General features: G+C 50.5%; 1 protein-coding gene across 1 annotated transcript in view; it reads left to right on the top strand.

Annotated features, from left to right (window-relative positions):
- The window catches only part of DYSF (dysferlin), a 301818-nt gene that overhangs the window by 177384 nt on the left and 101487 nt on the right, over positions 1-22947 (top strand). Inside the window, exons 37-40 of the mRNA XM_060247222.1 lie at positions 14773-14874; positions 15881-16042; positions 16522-16687; positions 18983-19056. Coding sequence (XP_060103205.1) covers positions 14773-14874; positions 15881-16042; positions 16522-16687; positions 18983-19056 — 504 coding nt within the window. The remainder of the gene's footprint in view (positions 1-14772; positions 14875-15880; positions 16043-16521; positions 16688-18982; positions 19057-22947) is intronic.

Genomic DNA, 22947 nt, shown 5'->3' on the forward strand with positions numbered 1-22947 from the left:
CTTACTAATGGCAAATGGGGCTTTGTTTGCTGGCACTGGAGGCCTCTGGTGTTGGAGGACCCCTGCAAAGAGGTTGCCAGTGCCAGTTCGGTGTAGTGCTGAAGTGTGCGAACTCTTATCTGGGAGAACCGGGTTGGTTTCCCCACTCCTCCACTTGCACCTGCTGGAATGGCCTTGGGTCAGCCAGAGCTCTCTTATCTGGGAGAACCGGGTTGGATTCCCCACTCCTCCACTTGCACCTGCTGGAATGGACTTGGGTCAGCCAGAGCTCTCTTATCTGGGAGAACCGGGTTGGATTCCCCACTCCTCCACTTGCACCTGCTGGAATGGCCTTGGGTCAGCCAGAGCTCTCTTATCTGGGAGAGCCGGGTTGGATTCCCCACTCCTCCACTTGCACCTGCTGGAATGACCTTGGGTCAGCCAGAGCTCTCTTATCTGGGAGAACCGGGTTGGATTCCCCACTCCTCCACTTGCACCTGCTGGAATGGCCTTGGGTCAGCCAGAGCTCTCTTATCTGGGAGAGCCGGGTTGGATTCCCCACTCCTCCACTTGCACCTGCTGGAATGACCTTGGGTCAGCCAGAGCTCTCTTATCTGGGAGAGCCGGGTTGGATTCCCCACTCCTCCACTTGCAGCTGCTGGAATGGCCTTGGGTCAGCCATAGCTCTCTTATCTGAGAGAACCGGGTTGGATTCCCCACTCCTCCACTTGCACCTGCTGGAATGGACTTGGGTCAGCCAGAGCTCTCTTATCTGGGAGAACCGGGTTGGATTCCCCACTCCTCCACTTGCAGCTGCTGGAATGGCCTTGGGTCAGCCAGAGCTCTCTTATCTGAGAGAACCGGGTTGGATTCCCCACTCCTCCACTTGCAGCTGCTGGAATGGCCTTGGGTCAGCCAGAGCTCTCTTATCTGGGAGAACCGGGTTTGATTCCCCACTCCTCCACTTGCAGCTTCCAGAATAGCTTTGGGTCAGCCAGAGCTCTCTTATCTGGGAGAACCGGGTTGGATTCCCCACTCATCCACTTGCACCTGCTGGAATGGCCTTGGGTCAGCCAGAGCTCTCTTATCTGGGAGAACCGGGTTGGATTTCCCACTCCTCCACTTGCAGCTGCTGGAATGGCCTTGGGTCAGCCAGAGCTCTCTTATCTGGGAGAACCGGGTTTGATTCCCCACTCCTCCACTTGCAGCTTCCAGAATAGCTTTGGGTCAGCCAGAGCTCTCTTATCTGGGAGAACCGGGTTGGATTCCCCACTCATCCACTTGCACCTGCTGGAATGGCCTTGGGTCAGCCAGAGCTCTCTTATCTGGGAGAACCGGGTTGGATTTCCCACTCCTCCACGTTCACCTGCTGGAATGGCCTTGGGTCAGCCAGAGCTTTAGCAGAGGTTGTCCTTGAAAGGGCAGCTGCTGTAAAAGCTGTCTCAGCCCCACCTACCTCACAGGGTGTCTGTTGTGGGGGAGAAAGATTAAGGAGATTGTGAGTCACTCAGAGACTCTGAGATTCAGAGTGGAGTATAAATCCAATGTCGTTGTCATCATCTTCTTCCTCTTCGTGGGAATGCCTCTGAATTGCCACTCCTTGCTGGGAGGAAAAGCTTTACTGAGTCTCTTACAAAATGTCTGTTTCTTTAAAAGTGTGCCCTTTTCCCCCAGAGGCTGCACACAGCGATTTTGGCTTCTGTAGTTGAAACTTTACTACAGGACTTCCCTTTCCTGCAAAATGCAGCAGGCAATGTCCCTCTGATTTCCCTCTTCCCATCGAGCCGAGCCCTTCACATCCTAAGCAGAATATAACTGGGTTCAGGTAGCCGGCTCGAGGTTGGCTCAGCCTTCCATCCTTCTGAGGTCGGTCAAAGGAGTCCCCAGCTTGCTGGGGGGAAAGTGCAGATGACTGGGGAAGGCAATGGCAAACCACCCCGTCAAAAGTCTGCCGTGAAAACGTTGTGAAAGCAACGTCACCCCAGAGTCGGAAACGACTGGTGCTTGCACTGGGGACTACCTTGACCTTTAGATGTATGGTAGGGAGAGGAGGCAGCTCCTACCTTCCTCCCATGCCTTTTTCTTGAGCTGAAGCAGTCAGAATACTCCACATGCAGCTCCAAAGTGATGCAAATTGCTCAGGGTTCCCAAGTCTCCCCTCCGCAGCCTCCGGTACCATAGAGTTTCCCTCCCAAATTGCTAGAGCATCTGGGAAAACCATAGGGTTTCCCCCGAAACCTCTAGAGCGGCCAGCGCGTGATGTCGCTGGCACGATGATGTCACTTGCGAATGATATTGTGCTGGTGATGTCAGGCCCACCCCATCTGAGAGCTTGGCAGCTCTAAAATAGTTCCCTGTGGATGCCATTTCAGCTCAGGAGAAAGACGAAGCTAGGGAGACGCCCTCTCCTCCCGACATCTGTCCTGACCTTATTGACTCCTGCCAGGGGTGGAATTCTAGCAGGAGCTCCTTTGCATATTAGGCCACACACTCCTGATGCAGCCAATCCTCCTGGAGCTTACAAGGCTCTTTTTTGTAAACTCTGGGAGGATTGGCTGCATCATGGGGGTGTGGCCTAATATGCAAAGGAGCTCCTGCTAGAATTCCACCCCTAGCTCCTGCCAGCTTTAATAGCGACATTCCCTGAGCGAGGCAGGAAACCCAGATTCAACTCATTGAAAAGCACATGGTGCAATTTGGGTCCCTGCTCCCTCCAGCGCTAAGGCAGAGGAGAGGTGCAGGCCTATCTTCTGCTCAGGGCTTTTTTTGGAGCAGGGACTCCTTTGCATATTAGGCCACACACCCCTGATGTAGCCAGTCCTCCAGGAGCTTACAGGGCTCTTCATACAGGGCCTACTGTAAGCTCCAGGAGGAGGAGGAGGACGAAGAAGACTGCAGATTTATCCCCTGCCGTACTCTCTGAATCAGAGACTCAGAGCGGCTTACAATCTCCTATATCTTCTCCCCCCACAACAGACACCCTGTGAGGTGGGTGGGGCTGAAAGAGCTCTGACAGAAGTTGCCCTTTCAAGGACAACTCCTGTGATAGCTCTGGCTGACCCAAGGCCGTTCCAGCAGGTGCATGTAGAGGAGTGGGGAATCAAACCCGGTTCTCCCAAATAAGAGTCCACGCACTTCACCACTACACCGCGAGGAGGATTGTCTACATCGGGGGTGTGTGGCCTAATATGCAAAGGAGTTCTTGCTACAACCTGCCCTCCCAGTTTCTGCTTCACTGCCCTTCCACCGTTCCAAGTGGCCCAAGAGCAATACCACCATGCCACTGTTAAGGGATCGGGAGCCACAAGGGGGTAAACAGGGCTGGCCCTGCCACGAGGCAAACTAGGTGATTGCCTAGGGTGCGGGGCCTTCTTGGGGCCACTCTCCAGGGGACTCGGTGATGTCATCAGTGCAGGGGAGGTGGCTCCAGAAGTTAGCGTTGTCTAGGGTGCCAGACAGTCTGGGGCCAGCCCTGGGAGCAAGGGAGTTCCAGCTGCTCTCTTTCCCCAGCCTGGATTCTCAGGCACAGATGGAGCTTCTTCCGGGCTTCCGTCCGCTGCCCGTCTGCCTGTAAGCTACCGGCCCTGGCACTGACCCCGCTTCCGTTCCCATCCTGTCAGCTAGCCTGTCGTCTAACACTTCTTTTTATTATGATTTTATTGTGATTTTAATTTACATTGTTGTACTCCGCTCTGAGCCCCCCAAAAGGGGGACGGAATGGAATAGAAATAAACTAATAATAACGATAATGATGATAATTGATAATAATAATAATAGTCTGAATAATCCCTGCTTGGCTCCATTTATTCCCAGTCATGGCTGCCAGCCTCTCCATAATCACTGAAGTGATTAACAGTTCAGTTCGTAATCAATCAATTAAATTCAACAAGGGCAGGGGGATGTTGGGTCGAACGGAAGAGGATTCTCTAAGATGGTGTGGGCTGAGTGGGCTGAAGCTGAATCCGGCAAAGACAGAGGTTCTCTGTGTGGGTCGCGGCGCTCCAGGGGGGGAAATATCCCTCCCGACCTTCGATGGTGTGCAGCTAAAGGCGGCGCAGCAGGTGAAGAGTCTGGGTGTTTTACTGGAGCCTTCATTATCAATGGAGGCCCAGATAACAGCCACTGCCAAGTCAGCATTCTTCCATCTGAGGCGGGCAAAGCAGTTGGCCCCTTTCCTGGAGCGTCGGGACCTAGCAACGGTGATCCATGCGACGGTCACCTCACGATTGGACTACTGTAACGCCCTCTACATGGGGCTGCCTCTGTGCCGGACCCGGAAGTTACAGCTAGTGCAGAACGCGGCGGCCAGGCTGTTGCTTGGTCTCCCAAGATGGGAACATGTACGGCCGGGGCTACGCGAACTGCACTGGTTACCGATTGTATACCGGGTCCAGTACAAAGTGCTGGTTATCACCTTTAAAGCCCTATATGGCCGAGGACCAGCCTACCTGAAGGACCGTCTCTCCCCGTATGAACCCCAGAGAGCACTGAGGTCAGTAGGAAAGAACAGACTGACTACCCCTGGGCCAAGACAAATCAAACTACAGAACACTCGCTCTCGGGCCTTTTCGGCCGCAGCCCCATATCTCTGGAACCAACTTCCAGAGGAGGTGCGGGCCCTGCGGAACCTTGATCAGTTCCGCAGGGCCTGCAAGACCACCCTTTTTAAATTAGCTTATGAATAACTGAATTATACTGATAAGAAGAAAATCCGCCATCAGCATCAACTAGAAGAGCATCAAGGATAGCGTTATAATATGTTTTAGTTAATTGTTTTAATCAGGTTTTTAAGGTCAATTAATGTTTAATGTTTCTAATGTAACTGTTTTATTGTTGGTGCACCATTGGTCACCGTATTGTTAGCCGCCCTGAGCCTGCTTCGGCAGGGGAGGGCGGGGTACAAATAAAATTTATTATTATTATTATTATTATTATGGTGCTAATTGTGGGTTTAACACCCCCACGATGTCTCCTCCCCAACCTGCTAGAGGCCAGGATGGCACAAGTATTTGATGCTTTTGGGGACTTTTAGAAATCCGTGGTTAAACATTTCATCAGTAAAACATGGTGATTAAAATGTTTCCTTTTCTGCCCTCCTCCATCCTACAGAGTGAATCACAAGCATTTAAGGGCTGGGTTTGTGTAATGAAAGCCAGTTAAAACTGGGGTCGACATGAGATTGTCCTAGACTTCCTGTTTTTTGCCAGACTTGCTTTCCCCTAACTGGTGGGTTAGGACAAAGCTTGAGTTCAGGGGCACCTTTAAGACCAACAAAAGTTTTATTCCCCCCTAGCTTTCTTGTGCGTGCACACTTTCTCTAATACCCAGATATTGGGTTAGACTTAGCTTATACCAGGGGTGGCCAAACTTGCTTAATGTAAGAGCCACATAGAATAAATGTCAGTTGTTTGAGAGCCAGGAGGGAGGGAGGGAGGGAGGGAGGGAGGGAGGGAGGAAGGAAGGAAGGGAGGGAGGGAGGGAAGGAAGGAAGGAAGGAAGGAAGGAAGGAAGGAAGGAAGGAAGGAAGGAAGGAAGGAAGGAAGGAAGGAAGGAAGGAAGGAAGGAAGGAAGGAAGGAAGGAAGGAAATGTTAAATGTATTCTCCAAGCCATCGGCTGCTTGGCTTGGAGAAGTAATTTAAAGAGATAAATGCCTTCTCCAAGCTGGCTGTTGGGGCATTGGGGGCTTCGAGAGCCACACAATAACTGTGAAAGAGCCACATGTGGCTCCTGAGCCTCAGTTTGGTCCCCTTGGCTTTTACCCAGAATTAAGCATTATTGGTCTTAAAGGAGCTGGTGGACTGCTCTGTTGGTCAAAGCCTCAGCCTCTGTACTTTCTGCCAGGGCTGGCCAGTGTCTCTCTTGGAACTGGGCGGCAGCCTTCAAGATTCAGCGCATGTAGGAGAATTCTAATTTAGTGGAGGGTTTTTTTTTTAATATGTGGGTTTTGTTTGATTTTTAAACTCTTATTACTCCCTCCAAGCCCTTGGGAAAAGTTGAGATAGGAATGGAAAACTGGCTAAATGAATACCTTGTGTGCATGCTTGTGTGTGTGTGCGAGCATGCCAGGAGTACGTTGCACCACTGGCGGAACATCCAACTTCTGTTCTGGACTGTATGCATCATGCTGCAGTCTTTGGGCAGAGGCCTGGATGGGTTGTCCCTTTGTCCTGGAGACCAGGCTGATGCCCTTGGGAAATGTATCCAGGGCTCGCTCTAGACTCGAGATTATCATCGGTGTGCCAGATGGGGTTGATCAGAATGGGTTACCTTCTCTGTGAATATAGGGGGAGGGGTTTGTGAGTTTCCTGCATTGTGCAGGGGGTTGGACGAGATGATCCTGGAGGTCCCTTCCTACTCTAGGATTCTATGATTCTTCGTGCTGTGAAGCCATGCCCAGATGGGAACTACCTGTATCCCCAGTGCTTTAGCTCTAACTGGATGTTGGGGAAGTGTCTTTTCCTCCCCCTTTCCATCAAGTCACATATATATATGACCATATGAAGCCGCCTTCTATTGAATCAGACCCTCTTTGGTCCATCAGTCAGTATTGTCTACTCAGACTGGCGGCGGCTCTCTAGGGTCTCGAGCTGAAGTTTTTCGTGCCTACTTGGCTGGACACTTTTTATTTGGAGATGTCGGGGATTGAACCTGGGACCTTCTGCTTCCCAAGCAGATGCTCTACCAATGAGCCATCGTCCCTCCCCAAAAGTGGATATACAAGAAGCTGCCTTCTACTGAATCAGACCCTCTTTGGTCCATCAAAGTCAGTCTTGTCTACTCAGACTGGCAGCAGTTCTCCAGGGTTTCCGGCTGAAGTTTTTCATGCCTACTTGCCTGGACCCTTTTCAGTTGGAGTTGCCGGGGATGGAACCAGGGACCTTTTGCTTCCCAAGCAGATGCTCTACCACTGAGCCACCGTCCCTCCCTGCACCTGACTTATGGTGGCCCCTCACTGGGTTTTCAAGGCCAGAGACATTCAGAGGTGGTTGCCATTGCTGGCCTCTGCATAGCAACCCGGGGCTTCCTTGGTGGTCTCCCATCCAAATACTTCTCAGGGCTAACCCTGCTGAGCTTCCAAGATCTGACCTGGATTCCTGCCTGGCTACAAGGTGACAGAATCACAGGGGTGGCTTGTGGGACCTCCAGTGCTCATTTATGGCGGCATGAGTGTCCATGAGCAGTCTCCTTTGGCCAGATGTGTGAATTTGCTCACATAAGTGGGTAGGTACATATAAAGGAAAAGGTTGTCCCCCGTGCAAGCACCAGTCGTTTCCGACTTTGGGGTGACGTCGTATCACGACGTTTTCATGGCAGACTTTTTGTTGTGTGGTGGTTTGCCATCGCCTTCCCCAGTCATCTACGCTTTCTCCCCAGCAAGCTGGGGACTCATTTTACTGACCTCGGAAGGATGGAAGGCTGAGTCAACCTGGAGCCGGCTACCTGGACTCAGCTTCCACCGGGATCGAACTCGGGTCGTGAGCAGAGCTTGGACTGCAGTACTGCAGCTTACCACTCTGAGCCCCAGGGCTCCTAGGTACATATGCCCAGAAAGAAAGAGGAGGAAAAGGTACTTTTGTGGAATTTTCCCCTTGTGGGCCCTACCCCAGGGGCACCCCCACCCCCACTTCTAGTGGGTGAGATTGACACCTATGCTGTGTGTGTCTTGTGGAGACTGCGGGTGCTGAAGAAGCCCAGCCAGGACCTAGAGACAACCTTCCATGGATGAGTCTTTACAAGGCAACATATACTTCTCTACTCTTCATCTTTTCCTGAAGCAGATGGAATAGAGAAGAATATGACCTTTGAGAGCCAGTTTGGCGTAGTGGTGAAGTGCACGGACCCTTACCTGGGTTTGGTTTCCCACTCCTCCACTTGCACCTGCTGGAATGGCCTTGGGTCAGCCAAAGCTCTCGCAGGAGTTGTCCTTCAAAGGGCAGCTTCTGGGAGAGCTCTCTCAGCCCCATGCAGCTCACATGGTGTCTGGTGTGTGTGTGTGTGTGTGGGGGGGGGGGAAGGTAAAGGAGATTGTGGCCGCTCTGAAACTCTAAGATTCAGAGTATAGGGCGGGATGTAAATCCAATATCATCTTCTTAAGAACATAAGAGAAGCCATGTTGGATCAGGCCAATGGCCCATCCAGTCCAACACTCTGTGTCACACAGTGGCCAATATATGTTTGTGTGTATATATATACACACACACAGACACACATACATACATATACACAGACACACACACACACACATATATATACTTTGGCTAATAGCCACTGATGGACCTCTGCTCCATATTTTTAGCCAATCCCCTCTTGAAGCTGGCTATGCTTGTAGCCGCCACCACCTCCTGTGGCAGTGAATTCCACATGTTAATCACCCTTTGGGTGAAGAAGGACTTCCTTTTATCCGTTTTAACCTGTCTGCTCAGCAATTTCATCGAATTCCCACGAGTTCTTGTATTGTGAGGAAGGGAGAAAAGGACTTCTTTCTCTACCTTCTCCATCCCATTCTTCTTCTCTTCCTCCTCCTCCATCGGGGGTGGCCAGGGCTGGGCAGCTGCAGTGCAGAGCATCTTCCTCCTTCCCCAAGGGGCAGCTGGGACATCCCCCCTCAAGGCTGCCTTTGTGTGCCTTTCGGCCCAACAGCATCCATCGGCCGCAGCCAGTGCCTTATCCCGACTCGACCCTCCGCCCTCGAGATCGGCCGTTCCCCCGTGCAGAGAGACATCTGTGGTTCCAATTACCCCAGAGTGGAGCTGACGAAGCTGTCACTCACGGCGGGCAGCTCCTGGCAGCCTCCAAGGAAAATTGCCACTGAGCCCGGAGGGCCTCTGGCGTGCCACCACCGCTGGGGAGCCTCCCTCTGTAGCCTTGTTGCATGCACGTACGGAGGGGCCTACAAATAAATACGACCTGATCCGACGTTTGAAATATATACGCCTGCTTAATTTAATGCAATAATACTTTCGCTTGGCAAGAGCTGACTGCCTCCTAAATTGCTTCCAACTGCCCTTGGTTAAAGGGCGCCTTTTTGTTTCCCCCGAGGGGTTCGCTTTGCTCCGGAGACTCTCCGCTCCAAAAAAGGATCAAGGTCAGCATGAATCCAAATTGGCTCCTGGGAAGGCTCCGTGGTAGAGCGCCTGCGTTGCATGCGGAAGGTCCCAGCCACAGTCCTGCCGTCTCCACTCAGTAGGGTTGCCAAGTCCAATTCAAGAAATAGCTGGGGACTTTGGGGGTGGAGCCAGGAGACATTGGGGTGGAGCCAGGAGACTTTGGGGGTGGAGCCAGGAGACTTTGGGGGGTGGAGCCAGGAGCAAGGCTGTGACAAGCATAATGGGACTGCAAAGAGAGTGCTGGCCATCACGTTTAAAGGAACTGCGTGCCTTCCTTCCATTGGAAACAATGAAGGATAGGGGCACCTTCTTCGGGGGCTCGGAGAATTGGACCCCCTGGTCCAATCTTTTTGAAACTTGGAGGGTCTTTTGAGGAGAGGCACCGGATGCTGTGCTAAAAATTTGGTGCCACTATCTCAAAAAAACCCAGCCCTTCCACAGCCCCAGATACCGGCAGATCAATTCTCCATTATATCCTATGGGAATCGGACTCCATAGGGAATAATAGAGTGCCCAGCAGACAGTCTCCCCCCCCCCACTTTCTGATGACCCTGAAGTGGGGAGTGGGTTGCCAATCCCCAGGTCGGGGAATAAAGGTTACAATGAACCTCCGCAAAAACCACCCTCAAAAGTTCATTGTAACCCTTATTCCCTGCTCCTATATCTGCACTACTCTTTATTGGTTGCTCAATCCCCAGGTGGGGGCAGGGGATCCCCCAGTCTGAAGGCCCCTTCCCCGTTTTAGGGTCATCAGAAAGCGAAGGGGAGGGGAAATGTCTGCTGGGCATTCCCTTATTCCCCATGGAGACCGATTCCCATAGGGTATAATGGAAAATTGATCTTCGGGTATCAGGGGCTCTGGGGAGAAGGCTGCTTTTTAAGGTAGACGCACCAGATTTTCAGTATAGCATCTGGTGGCTCTTCTCGAGCAAATCCCAAGTTTCAAAAAGATTGGACCAAGATTGGGGTCCAATGCCATGAGCCTCCATAGAAGGTGCCCCTATCCTCCATTATTTCCAGTGGAGGGAAGGCTCGCAGTTCCTTTAAACATGGTGGACAACGCTCCCTTTGGAATTCAATTATGCTTGTCACGACCTTGCTTCTGGTTCCACCCCCAATGTCTGCTGACTCCACCCCCAAGTCTCCTGGCTCCACCCCCAAAGTCCCCAGATATTTCTTGAACTGGACTTGGCAACCCTAACGGAGAGAGAGAGAGAGAAATGAGAAAAGAAGCGGCTTTGGTTTCCAAGGTGAACTGGGGAAAACCCCGTTATGCAGCTTTTCCAGGGCCAAACGAGATGCGATAGGAGAGAATAATGACAAGGAGCTCCTGGCATTTGTTCCGATGTGAGGAAAACCAGGACCGAGGCAAGGCTGCTGAGTGATTTTTTTTTTTTTCTCCCGCCTCCACTTGGAGCAACTGTGAGAAGAAAGGACTGCTGGCAGGAGGGCGAGAGAGCTGACAACCTGAAGGCCATGATGTTGCCTGGGAAAGATTAACCCTCCCCCCAGACTTATTTGCTGTACAGATCATGTGAGCCTACCTGGATGTTCTCCCTTTCATGCAAATAGCTTATCTGGGGAGCAGAGGCAATCGGGACTGGGGAAATGGTGCAGGAAAAAGGGATTGAGCTCTATTCCAGGACCTCCTCTTTAACACAGTTTGGGGAGGGACGGTGGCTCAGTGGTAGAGCCTCTGCTTGGTAAGCAGAAGGTCCCAGGTTCCATCCCCGGCATCTCCAACTACGTGTATAAACAAATTTATTAGTAACATATGGTAGCAGAATTATATCTACAACTTATAAAGAGCTTAAAATAAAAAAAAAAAAAAAAGTTCTACCCCATATCTTACTTTCCTCCCACCCCTCCCTCCGTTACTTGACCCCCGCCAGTGTTATTTTTTAAAAAAACAAATATTAAGGTACCCTTAACTATAAAAATCTTAATCATCAAAAATTGTCCAATGTCCTTTTATTTTCCACTCTTTCTCTACGTATCTTCTGAATTTCTTCCACTCCGCATTAAAAAATTCTAAATCATAGTCTCTTAGTTTTCTTGTTAATTTGTCCATTTCACTCCATGACATAACTTTTGTAATCCAGTCCCATTTTTCTGGTATTTTTTCTTGCTTCCATAACTGCGCATACAATGTCCTAGCAGCTGAGAGCAAGTACCATATTAAAGTTCTATCTTCTTTTGGAAATTTTTCCATTTGTAATCCCAGCAGAAAAGTCTCTGCCTCTTTGTTGAATTCATATCCCAGAATCTTAGAGATCTCTTGCTGAATCATCTGCCAAAACATTTTAGCCCTTTCACAAGTCCACCACATATGGTAGAAAGAACCTTCATGCTTTTTACATTTCCAACACCTATCTGGCATCTTATTGTTCATCTTTGCTAATTTTTTTAGAGTCATATACCATCTATACATCATCTTAAAACAGTTTTCTTTAATACTATGACATGTTGCGAGTTTCATAGAATTCTTCCACAAATACTCCCAAGATTCCATCTTTATTTCTTTATTTACATTAATTGCCCATTTTATCATTTGAGATTTCACTACTTCATCTTCTGTAGACCATTGTAAAAGTAATTTGTATACTTTTGAGATTAATTTCTCATTGTCTCCAAGCAGAACTCTTTCCATTTCTGTTTGTTCTTTCCTTATTCCTTCGGCTTTAATATCATTCTCCATCAAGCTTTTTATTTGTTGCATTTGAAACCAATCATATTTATAACTCAGTTCTTCTGCAGTTTTCAGTTCTATTTTCCCACTTTGTATTTTTAGTAACTGGTTATATGATAGCTGTTTTTCATTAACCCGGCATCTCCAACTAAAAAGGACCCAGGCAAATAGGCGTGAAAAACCTCAGCTGGAGACCCTGGAGAGCCAGTCTGAGTAGACAAGACTGACTTGGATGGGCCCAGGGGGTCTGATTCAGTAGAAGGCAGCTTCATAAGTTCAATTTGTTTCTCTTTAGGGGAGGAATGGTGGCTCAGTGGGTGGAGCATCTGCTTGGTAAGCAGAAGGCCCCAGGTTCAATCCCCAGCATCTCCAACTAAAAAGGGTTCAGGCAAGTAGGCGCGAAAAACCTCAGCTTGAGACCCTGGAGAGCCACTGCCAGTTTGAGGAGACAAGACTGACTATGATGGACCAAAGAGGGTCTGATTCAGTAGAAGGCAGCTTCATATGTTCATGGGGAAAGATGGTGGCTCAGTGGTAGAGCCTCTGCTTGGTAAGCAGAAGGTCCCAGGCTCAATCCCCGGCATCTCCAGCTAAAAAGGATCCAGGCAAATAGGCATGAAAAACCTCAGCTTGAGACCCTGGAGAGCCACTGCCAGTCTTGAGTAGACAAGACTGACTTTGTTGGACCAAAGAGGGTCTGATTCAGTAGAAGGCAGCTTCATATGTTCATGGGGAGAGATGGTGGCTCAGTGGTAGAGCATCTGCTTGGTAAGCAGAAGGTCCCAGGCTCAATCCCCGGCATCTCCAAATAAAAAGGATCAGGCAGTAAATGATGGGAAAGTCTTCAGCTTGAGACCCCGGAAAGCCGCTGCCAGTCTGAGTAGGCAATACTGACTTTGACGGACCGAGGGTCTGATTCAATAGAAGGCAGCTTCATGTGGCCCTGCTCTGCAGAGCTCTCCAGTATCACTTTTCGGGAACTGCAGGAGATTCAAGACACAGATTTCCAAGGTCACATCGCATCTTGTGTGGCCCTCTGAGTGAGCCTTTTGACTGGGTGAGAGTTGTGCCTGGACAACACTGATTGGCCAGTGGCCATTTCTCCACCTCCATTGGCTACCTCCAGTTTCTGGTGCAACCATGCAAGCCCTTTTCAACATGTCCATATAACTGTGTTAATGTCTTTGGCTGATCTGCCAACTGCTGCATCCTCCATAATGGTGGGTTGCTGGCTTAATCTATAATGATTAGTTTCATTTTTCTTCCAATAGTTTTGCAAATGAAAAATTAAGGCTCTATCTTGACTTTTAGGTGAAACATGGTGGTATTTTGAAGTGCAGGGGTGAGGGAGTCATTGAAACATAAGAGAAGCCATGTAGAATCAGCCCAGTGGCCCATCCAGTCCAACCCTCTGTGTCACACATAAGAACAGAAGAGAAGCCCTGTTGGATCAGGCCAATAGCCCCTCCAGTCTAACACTCTGTGTCACATAAGAACATAGGAGAAGCCCTGTTGGATCAGGCCAATGGCCCCTCCAGTCCAACATTCTGTGTCACAGAACAGAAGAGAAGCCCTGTTGGACCAGGCCAATGGACCCTCCAGTCTAACACTCTGTGTCACATAAGAACATAGGAGAAGCCCTGTTGGATCAGGCCAATGGCCCCTCCAGTCCAACATTCTGTGTCACAGAACAGAAAAGAAGCCCTGTTGGACCAGGCCAGTGGCCCCTCCAGTCTAACACTCTGTGTCACATAAGAACATAAGAGAAGCCCTGTTGGATCAGGCCAATGGCCCCTCCAGTCCAACACTCTGTGTCACATAACAACATAGGAGAAGCCCTGTTGGATCAGGGCAATGGCCCCTCCAGTCCAACACTCTGTGTCACAGATCAGAAGAGAAGCCCTGTTGGATCAGGCCAGTGGCCCATCCAGTCCAACACTCTGTGTTACATAAGAACATAAGAAAAGCCATGTTGGATCAGGCCAACGGCTCATCCAGTCCAACACTGTGTGTCACATAAGAACATAAGAGAAGCCCTGTTGGATCAGGCCAGTGGCCCATCCAGTCCAACACTCTGTGTCACATAAGAACATAAGAGAAGCCATGTTGGGTCAGGCCAAGGGCCCCTCCAGTCCAACACTCTGTGTCACATAAGAACATAAGAGAAGCCCTGTTGGATCAGGCCACTGGCCCATCCAGTCCAACACTCTGTGTCGCATAAGAACATAAGAGAAGCCCTGTTGGGTCAGGCCAAGGGCCCCTCCAGTCCAACACTCTGTGTCACATAAGAATATAAGAGAAGCCATGTTAGATCAGGCCAATGGCCCACCCAGTCCAACACTCTGTGTCACATAAGAACATAAGAGAAGCCATGTTGGATCAGGCCAATGGCCCCTCCAGTCCAACACTCCGTGTCACAGAACATAAGAGAAGAAAGTTGTCTGGATCGCTCAGCCTGGAGCTGCAGCCACATCAACCTTGGCTGTGGAGACATCTGTTTCTTGGGCTTAGGTCATGTAAAAAGGTAGAGGTCATCCCCTGTTCAAGCACCGGTCGTTTCTGACTTTGGGGTGACATTGCATCATGCATTTTCATGGCAGACTTTTTACGGGGGTGGTTTGCCATTGCCTTCCCCAATCATCTACACTTTCCCCCCAGCAAACTGGGTACTCATTTGACCAATTTCAGAAGGATGGAAGGCTGAGTCAACCTCGAGCTGGCCACCTGAACCCAGCTTCCACCGGGATCGAACTCAGGTTGTGAGCAGAGAGCTTGGACTGCAGTACTGCAGCTATACCACTCTGTGCCACGGGGCTCGTCCTGTACAGCCTCTTAATTGTAACAGGCCTTAAGATACTTTGATGTCCACTATAAGAGGATGAGGAGTGAGCTCCAATACAAGCTTCTTTTTCAAAGCAAATCTTTTTGGATTTCCTGCGGCACATTAAGGCAGGTTAACATCTCCTTTGGCTTTTCCCTCTCTCTTCCTGTCCCAGTCTGCAGATTTGGATCTGCCATACCCCCCACCGCAGAGAGAAGCCAACATCTACATGGTCCCTCAAGGAATCAAACCTGTTCTTCAACGTACAGCCATTGAGGTGAGTGTAGAAGGCCACACAAGAACTTCCTTGACTGGGGGACCTACAGAAGACCCCTGTAAGCAGAAGTGCTTCTTACACATGGTTGTGTCCACTTGGGAAAAGACAATTCTGACAGTGAGGTTTAGATTCCTGCACACAGATGGAGAGAGAATAGTTGCCCAGATTAATTAGGAGATGCAAAGCAATAAGATTCTTGCTGCTTCCTGGAGACACTTGAAGGGAAAAGCTCTTCAGAACTCAACCCACACGCAACGCAAATAGTGGGTAAGTAGGGATGGATTGACCATAATTCATGTGACCGAGACTTTGAGAGCCTGTTTGGTGTAGTGGTTAGGAGTGCAGACTCTCACATTGGAGAGATGGGTTTGATTCTCCATTCCTCATCCTCATGCAACAGCTGGACTAACCTTGGGTCAGTTATAGCTCTCTCAGAGCTGCTCCTCTCAAGAGCAGTTTCCGTCAGAGCTCTCTCAGCCCCACCTGCCTCACAGGCAGTGTTCCCTCTAAGATGAGTTCGTGTGAGCTAGCTCATGATTTTTTAGGCTCCAGGTCACACATTTTTGTCTTAGCTCAGGGAAAATGGTGCCAGAGCAAAGCAATTTACAACTTTAATGCCAGTAGTTCACAAAGTAGAATTTTTGCTCACAAAACTCCACAACTTAGAGGGAACATTGCTCACGGAGTGTCTGTTGTGGAGAAAAGAAGAGAAAGGAGATTGTAAGCTGCTCTGAGACTCTGAGTGAAGGGTGGGAGATAAGTCGGGCCTCTTCCTCCTCCATCTTAACACATTTCTCATTTGCCCTGTGGTTGTGTTTGGCAAATTGTTGTTTTCACGTCCAGTGGCATCCAGGAGACGAATGAGATTTTTGGTGTATAGGCTCTCGAGAGTTAAAGCTTCCAAAAGTTCTACCAGAGTTGAACCTAGGTGTTCTGCTGGAGATCAACACAACTGCCCTCTAACGTTGCTATTTCTTCTCTTTTGTTTTGTTCTTCCTAAGTGTAGATCTTAGCCTGGGGGCTCCGCAACGTGAAGAGCTACCAGCTCGCCAGCGTCACTTCCCCCAGTCTCCTGGTGGAGTGTGGGGGGGAGATGGTCCAGTCGTGTGTCATCAGGAACCTGAAGAAAAACCCCAACTTTGATGTCTCCGTTCTCTTCATGGAAGTGGTGAGAGACCCGGGTCCCTTCCTGCTCCTTCCTTCCACGCTTAAGTGCACTTTTGTGTCACACTTGTTCGGAGTCTTAGAGTGACTCCTCTATCTCTGCTCCGGTTTGGTCCAGCCCACTCCTTGTCCCAGGAGGACTCTGTTATGGAGACCTGCCTCTGATCACGAGGATGCCCCAACGCCAGATTGAGAAAGTTGGAACATATAAACAGGGGTCGTTTTGCAGGAAAATAAGTGCCAGAGCTCGTTAACGCAACTCATTAGCACAGCTCGTTTGCATGTGCCACACACGCCCCTGACATCACCGGAAGGTGGACTAAATTATATCGGCTCAGCATCTACCTTAAAAGGCTTCTTGAATTAGAATTGTCATAATGAAACTTTACTCCGCCCTCCACCCTGCAGCTGATCTGCAGCTCTTGCAAGATGTCCCCACCCTGGCCATGATTCTGATGCTGGTTCTGCTCTTTCTCTCTCCAGCGCTTGCCCAGGGAAGACCTGTACTGCCCGCCCATCGCCATCAAAGTCATCGACAACCGGCCCTTTGGCCGCAAGCCTGTGGTGGGGCAGTGCACCATCCGCTCCCTGGAGGAGTTCTACTGTGACCCCTATGCAGAGGAGACGGAAGTTGCGGCAACGCATCTAGGTACAGCAGCAGCGTTTGTTCAACTTAGAAATCGGCAGGTTTGGATGGGGACATCCTGGGCTTTTTTTTGTAGCAGGAGCTCCTTTGCATATGAGGCCCACCCCTCTGATGTAGCCAATCCTCCAAGAGCTTACAGGGCTCTTCGTGCAGGGCCTACTGTAAGCTCCAGAAGGATTGGCTACATCAGGGGTGTGTGGCCTAATATGCAAAGGAGTTCCTGCTGCATAAAAAGCCCTGGGGGCATCTGTGCCTCCACATTTCCTCCCTGCATGATGAATGATGTGATCCTTCTGTTATAAGTACTGGCAGGGCTTTTTTTGCAGCAGGAGCTCCTTTGCGTATTAGACCACACCCCCTGACGTAGCCAGTCCTCCTGGAGCTAATAATATGAAGAGCCCTGTAAGCTCTTGGAGGATTGGCTACATCAGGGGTGTGTGGCCTAATATGCAAAGGAGTTCCTGCTGCAAAAAAAAACCCTGGGTGCTGGTAGTCTCCAAGGGGAAGCTGATGTGCCTTTCCAGAGCAAGTGGGCAGACATTCTTATACATGGCTAAGAGAGTTTCATGGCATGGTTTTTATTTTTAGTATGACTTTGTGAGCCGCATTGAGGATCTCAGTGGAATCTTCCCCTTTCCGGTTGCTAAGGATGTAAGAGCCCTGCTGGATCAGACCAAAGGTTTCACCAAGTCCATCATCTTGTTCACAGGGATCAACCTGCTGCGTCCAGGAAGCCCACAACCAGGGGTGGGATCCTAACAGGAGCTCCTTTGCGAATTAGGCCACACGCCCCTGATGTAGCCAATCCTCCAAGAGCTTACAAAAAGGAGCCTTGTAAGCTCTTGGAGGATTGGCTACATCAGGGGGTGTGTGGCCTAAAATGCAAAGGAGCTCCTGCTAGAATTCCACTGCTGTGCACAAGCAAGATGGCTGCACCAGCATCCTCCAGCTCCAGCAGACTGCTTTTAGTACTGGATGGAGTAGCCCTCCATGGCTAGTACTGCTTCCTTGTGTCTCTTCTCAATCTCCCACCATTCAGCTTCAGTAGTTAAGCCTGGGTTCAAGTATTATAGGAAAGGGAGAAGACTTTTTTCCCTGACATAAGAAGAGCCCTGCTGGGTAGGACCAGTGAACGTCCATCTAGTCCAGCATCATCCTGTCTCACACACGGGCCAGCCAGTTCCTCTGGAGGGCCAACAACAGGGCAGAGAGGCTGAGGCCTTCCCCTGAGAAGAACATCAGAAGAGCCCTGCTGGGTCAGACCAGGGAGGGTCCATCTATTCCAGCCTCCTGTCTCACACAGGGGCCAGCCGGTTCCTCTGAAGGGCCAGCAACAGGGCAGAGAGGCCGAGGCCTTCCCTGAGAAGAGCCCTGCTGGATCAGACCAGGGAGGGCCCATCTAGTCCAGCCTCCTGTCTCACACAGGGGCCAACCAGTTCCTCCGGAGGGCCAACAACAGGGCAGAGAGGCTGAGGCCTTCCCCTGAGAAGAGCATCAGAAGAGCCCTGCTGGATCAGATCAGTGAGGGTCCATCTAGTCCACATCATGTCTCACACATGGGCCAACCAGTACCTCTGGAGGGCCAACAACAGGGCAGAGAGGCCAAGGCCTTCCCCTGAGAAGAACATCAGAAGAGCCCTGCTGGATCAGACCCGTGAGGTTCCATCTAGCCCAGCATCCCGTCTCACACAGGGGCCAAACAGTTCCTCCAGAGGGCCAACAACAGGGCAGAGAGGCCGAGGCCTTCCCCTGAGAGGAACATTAGAAGAGCCCTGCTGGATCAGACCAGGGAGCATCCATCTAGTCCAGCCTCCTGTCTCACACAGGGGCCAACCAGTTCCTCTGTAGGGCCAACAACAGGGCAGAGAGGCGGAGGCCTTCCCCTGAGAAGAGCATCAGAAGAGCCCTGCTGGATCAGACCAGGGAGCATCCATCTAGTCCAGCCTCCTGTCTCACACAGGGGCCAACCAGTTCCTCTGTAGGGCCAACAACAGGGCAGAGAGGATGAGGTCTTCTCCTGAGAAGAACATAAGAAGAGCCCTGCTGGGTCAGACGAGGGAGGGCCATCTAGTCCAGCCTCCTGTCCTACACAGAGGCCAAGCAGATCCTCTGGAGGGCCAACAACAGGGCAGAGAGGAGTGGAACCCTTTCCAAAGTAGTTTTATCCAGTGCAGATCTTCTGAGGAAGTCAGCTTGAATGAGGCAGTCATGGGACTGGGGACAAAGATAGCCTTGATACCTGATTGGTACCCCAAGCCACCCCCTCACTTTCTCCTTTCCACTTTTGATGCATTGCAGATGACGTGAGCCTCACCCCTAAAGATGACGTTCTCATTGAGATCGATGACAAAGAACCTCTCATTCCTGCCCAGGTAATGGCGCCCCCAAAGGAAAGGGGAAAGGAAACGTTGTCCCTTCTGTATTGGGGGTTAGAAATACAAGGGGGGATTGACAAGGGCTTTGTGATTCATTGATCCAGAGCAGCCAAATCATATTGCCCCCTCCCTCAATTTCAAGTCAAACGTGGACACAGAAATCTTTGTGAATGAAAGTGTTTCAGAGATAGGACACAATTGGAGTCCAGTCAGGCACCATCTGGCCCAGCATCCCATCTCACACAGTGGCCAACCAGTTCCTCTGGAGGGCCAACAGCAGGACAGAGAGGCCGAGGCCTTCCCCTGAGAAGAACCTCAGAAGAGCCCTGCTGGATCAGAACAGGGAGGGTCCATCTAGTCCAGCCTCCTGTCTCACACAGGGGCCAACCAGTTCCTCTGGAGGGCCGACCACAGGGCAGAGAGGCCGAGGCCTTCCCCTGAGAGGAACATTAGAAGAGCCCTGCTGGGTCAGACCAGGGAGAATCCATCTAGTCCAGCCTCCGGTTTCAGAGATAGGACACAACTGGAGTCCTGTCAGGCACCATTAAGACCAACAGAGTTTTATTCAAGGTGTGAGCTTTCACGTGCCAAAGACACTTTGGCAGACAAAACCCCGACTTTGTTCTGTTGCTTCAGACCAACATGGATATTTCTGAGTGATTTGGTGTTATCATGTCGGAGCGTTTGCAAAGGGCTGGTGGAAGGCACGGGGTTGGGGTTGAAGGATACCGATGACATGCAGGGGAAGTTATCAGGGGAAGTGGCTTGGACTACTTTAGCTGCACTTGGGAGGCCCTCACTGTGGTGGCGTGCCCTGGGGGGGGGGGGGAAGAAACGAGGCAGATTCCCTTTTTCCCTGGCCAGCTGGGGGTCACACAAGTCTCTGGGGGTTCTGGGGAACTGTGAAGCGAAGGACAGAGGTGGTTGGGGTCTGGGGTTGGAAAGGGACCTGCTGGAAAGCCGTAATGGGGGCCACCAACACACGTGAATCGTCCTTACGCTGAATCAGACTGTTGGTCTATCTAGGACAGTATTGCCTTCTCAGACTGGCACCAAAGGAGAAATCCCCGCGTAACACAAAAGCTGCTCTTTTACATTCAAGCAAACATCATATTTTATCAGTGTTCATTAAAGGTACAGAAATCATTAAGTAATCACAAAAGTAACTTGTAAAGAAGGCCGCTATGTAAGTGGCGATAAAGCATTCGTGCTATAGTCCTTAATCAATGTTTGGACATAAAGTGCAAAGTTTCCAAAAGCAGTCTTGCAAGGTAGTCCTCCCAGCGCGTCGGTCACCGGAGAGAAAAAGCCTCAGACGTATCGGAGACAGATTTCGGCTTCACGCCTTTATCAATCATTTGTTTTTTAGAGCAATATTTTTAAGACAACGGGGACACCAGCACAATTATTACATTGGAGAATTCTTGCCGAAGTTTATCCTCTCTCCGGTGACCAACGCACTGTGAGGACTACCTTGCAAGACTGCTTTTGGAAACTTTGTACTTTATGTCCAAACTTGATTAAGGACTATTGCACGAATGCTTTATCACCACTTACATAGCGGCTTTCTTTACAAGTGAATTTTGTGATTACTTAATGATTTCTGTACCTTTAATGAACACTGACAAAATACGATGTTTGCTTGAATGTAAAAGAGCAGCTTTTGTGTCACGCAGGGATTTCTCCTTTTGTGCCATACCTTACTGTGTATCCTCTATTGTTTGTTATACTACTCAGGCTGGCAGCAGCTCTCCAGGGTCTCCGGCAGAAGCCTTCCATGCTCCCACACCTTGCCAAGGTTTGGACTTCGCTGGGGCAGGGGGCCGTGGCAGCGAGCGCACTCAGAGCTGGCTCTGAGAGCACCTGCTATCTTCCTGACCTCGCTGAGTCTTTTCCAAGCCTCAGCCAGGTCGGGAAGCGGTGGGAGTGGGAGAGGGGGTGCCTTGTGGCACCCCTAGGCCAGGTGGCCACCTACTTGGCCTGCTCCCACACGCTGACCCTGGCCTCTGGCTTTCAACACCATGGCTGCTTCCTCACAGCTCAGCTGCCTCTCCCCTGGCTCCCGAGCACCTGCAAATATCCACCTGACCCACTGTTGTACTCAGGGGTGGGATTCTAGCAGGAGCTCCTTTGCATATTAGACCACACCTTCCTGATGTAGCCAATCCGCCAAGAGCTTACAAAAAAGAGCCTTATAAGCTCTTGGAGGATTGGCTACATCAGGGGTGTGTGGCCTTATATGCAAAGGAGCTCCTGCTAGAAGAAGATGAAGAAGACTGCGGATTTATACGCTGCCCTTCTCTCTCAATCAGAGACTCAGAGCGGCTCATAATCTCCTTTATCTTCTTCCCCTACAACAGACGCCCTTTGAGGTGTCCACTTTCAAGAACTCTGCGAGAGCTCTGGCTGACCCAAGGCCATTCCAGCAGGTGCAAGTGGAGGAGTGGGGAATCCAACCCGGTTCTCCCAGATAAGAGAGCTCTGGCTGACCCAAGGCCAATCCAGCAGGTGCAAGTGGAGGAGTGGGGAATCCAACCCAGTTCTCCCAGATAAGAGAGCTCTTGCTGACCCAAGGCCATTCCAGCAGCTGCAAGTAGAAGAGTGGGGAATCCAACCCGGTTCTCCCAGATAAGAGAGCTATGGCTGACCCAAGGCCATTCCAGCAGCTGCCAGTGGAGGAGTGGGGAATCCAACCCAGTTCTCCCAGATAAGAGAGCTCTGGCTGACCCAAGGCCATTCCAGCAGCTGCAAGTGGAGGAGTGGGGAATCAAACCCAGTTCTTCCAGATAAGAGTCTGTGCACTTAACCCAGGGCTTTTGTTGTACTGAAAGCCCAGCAGGAACTCATTTGCATATTAGACCACACCCCCTGATGTCAAGCCAGCCGGAACTGTGTTCCTGTGTGTTCTTGCTCAAAAAAAGCCCTGACTTAACCACCGCACCAAACTGGCTCTGAATTCCACCCCTGGCTGTACAGCAGTCTTCCCCAAAGCCACTTTGGGTTCGGTCAGTCTCAAGGCACCGTTGCTCATTGCGTGGGCAGGACAGTGGGTGTTTTCAGATCTCCCTGCCCGTGTTGGCACCATTTTCCTTCTGGAGCCCCTTGCACCCCCCCATCCCTGTGCCACCAGGGGCTTTTAATAAAAGATCAGTAGTCACTGTAGCACCAGGAAGAAACAGTGAGTCAACTGTGTGATGCGGTGGCTAAAAAGGCAAATGCAATTCTGGGCTGTATCAACAGAAGTATAGTGTCCAGATCACGTGGTGTGATGGTATCGCTTTACTCTGCTCTGGTAAGACCTCACCTGGAGTATTGTGTTCATTTTTGGGCACCACATTTTAAGAAGGATATAGACAAGCTGGAACGGGTCCAGAGGAGGGCGATGAAGATGGTGAGGGGTCTGGAGACCAAGTCCTATGAGGAAAGGTTGAAGGAGCTGGGGATGTTTAGCCTGGAGAGAAGGTGGCTGAGAGGTGATAGGATCACCATCTTCAAGTACTTGAAGGGCTGTCATCTAGAGGATGGTGTGGAATTGTTTTCTGGGGCCCCAGAAGGTAGGACCAGAACCAACGGGTTGAAATTAAATCAAAAGAGTTTCCAGCTCAACATTAGGAAGAACTTCCTGACCGTTAGAGCAATTCCTCAGTGGAACAGGCTTCCTCCTTGGGAGGCAGTGGGCTCTCCTTCCTTGAAGGTTTTTAAGCAGAGGCTAGATGGCCATCTGACAGCAATGAAGATCCTGTGAATTTAGCGGGAGGTGTTTGTGAGTTTCCTGCATTGTGCAGGGGGTTGTACTAGATGGCCCTGGAGGTCCCTTCCAACTCAGGTAGTGGGCTCTCCTTCCTTGGAGGTTTTTCAACAGAAGCTAGAGGGCCATCTGACAGCAAT

This window comes from Heteronotia binoei, chromosome 9 (genome assembly GCF_032191835.1).
Source record: "Heteronotia binoei isolate CCM8104 ecotype False Entrance Well chromosome 9, APGP_CSIRO_Hbin_v1, whole genome shotgun sequence".
NCBI lineage: Eukaryota > Metazoa > Chordata > Lepidosauria > Squamata > Gekkonidae > Heteronotia > Heteronotia binoei.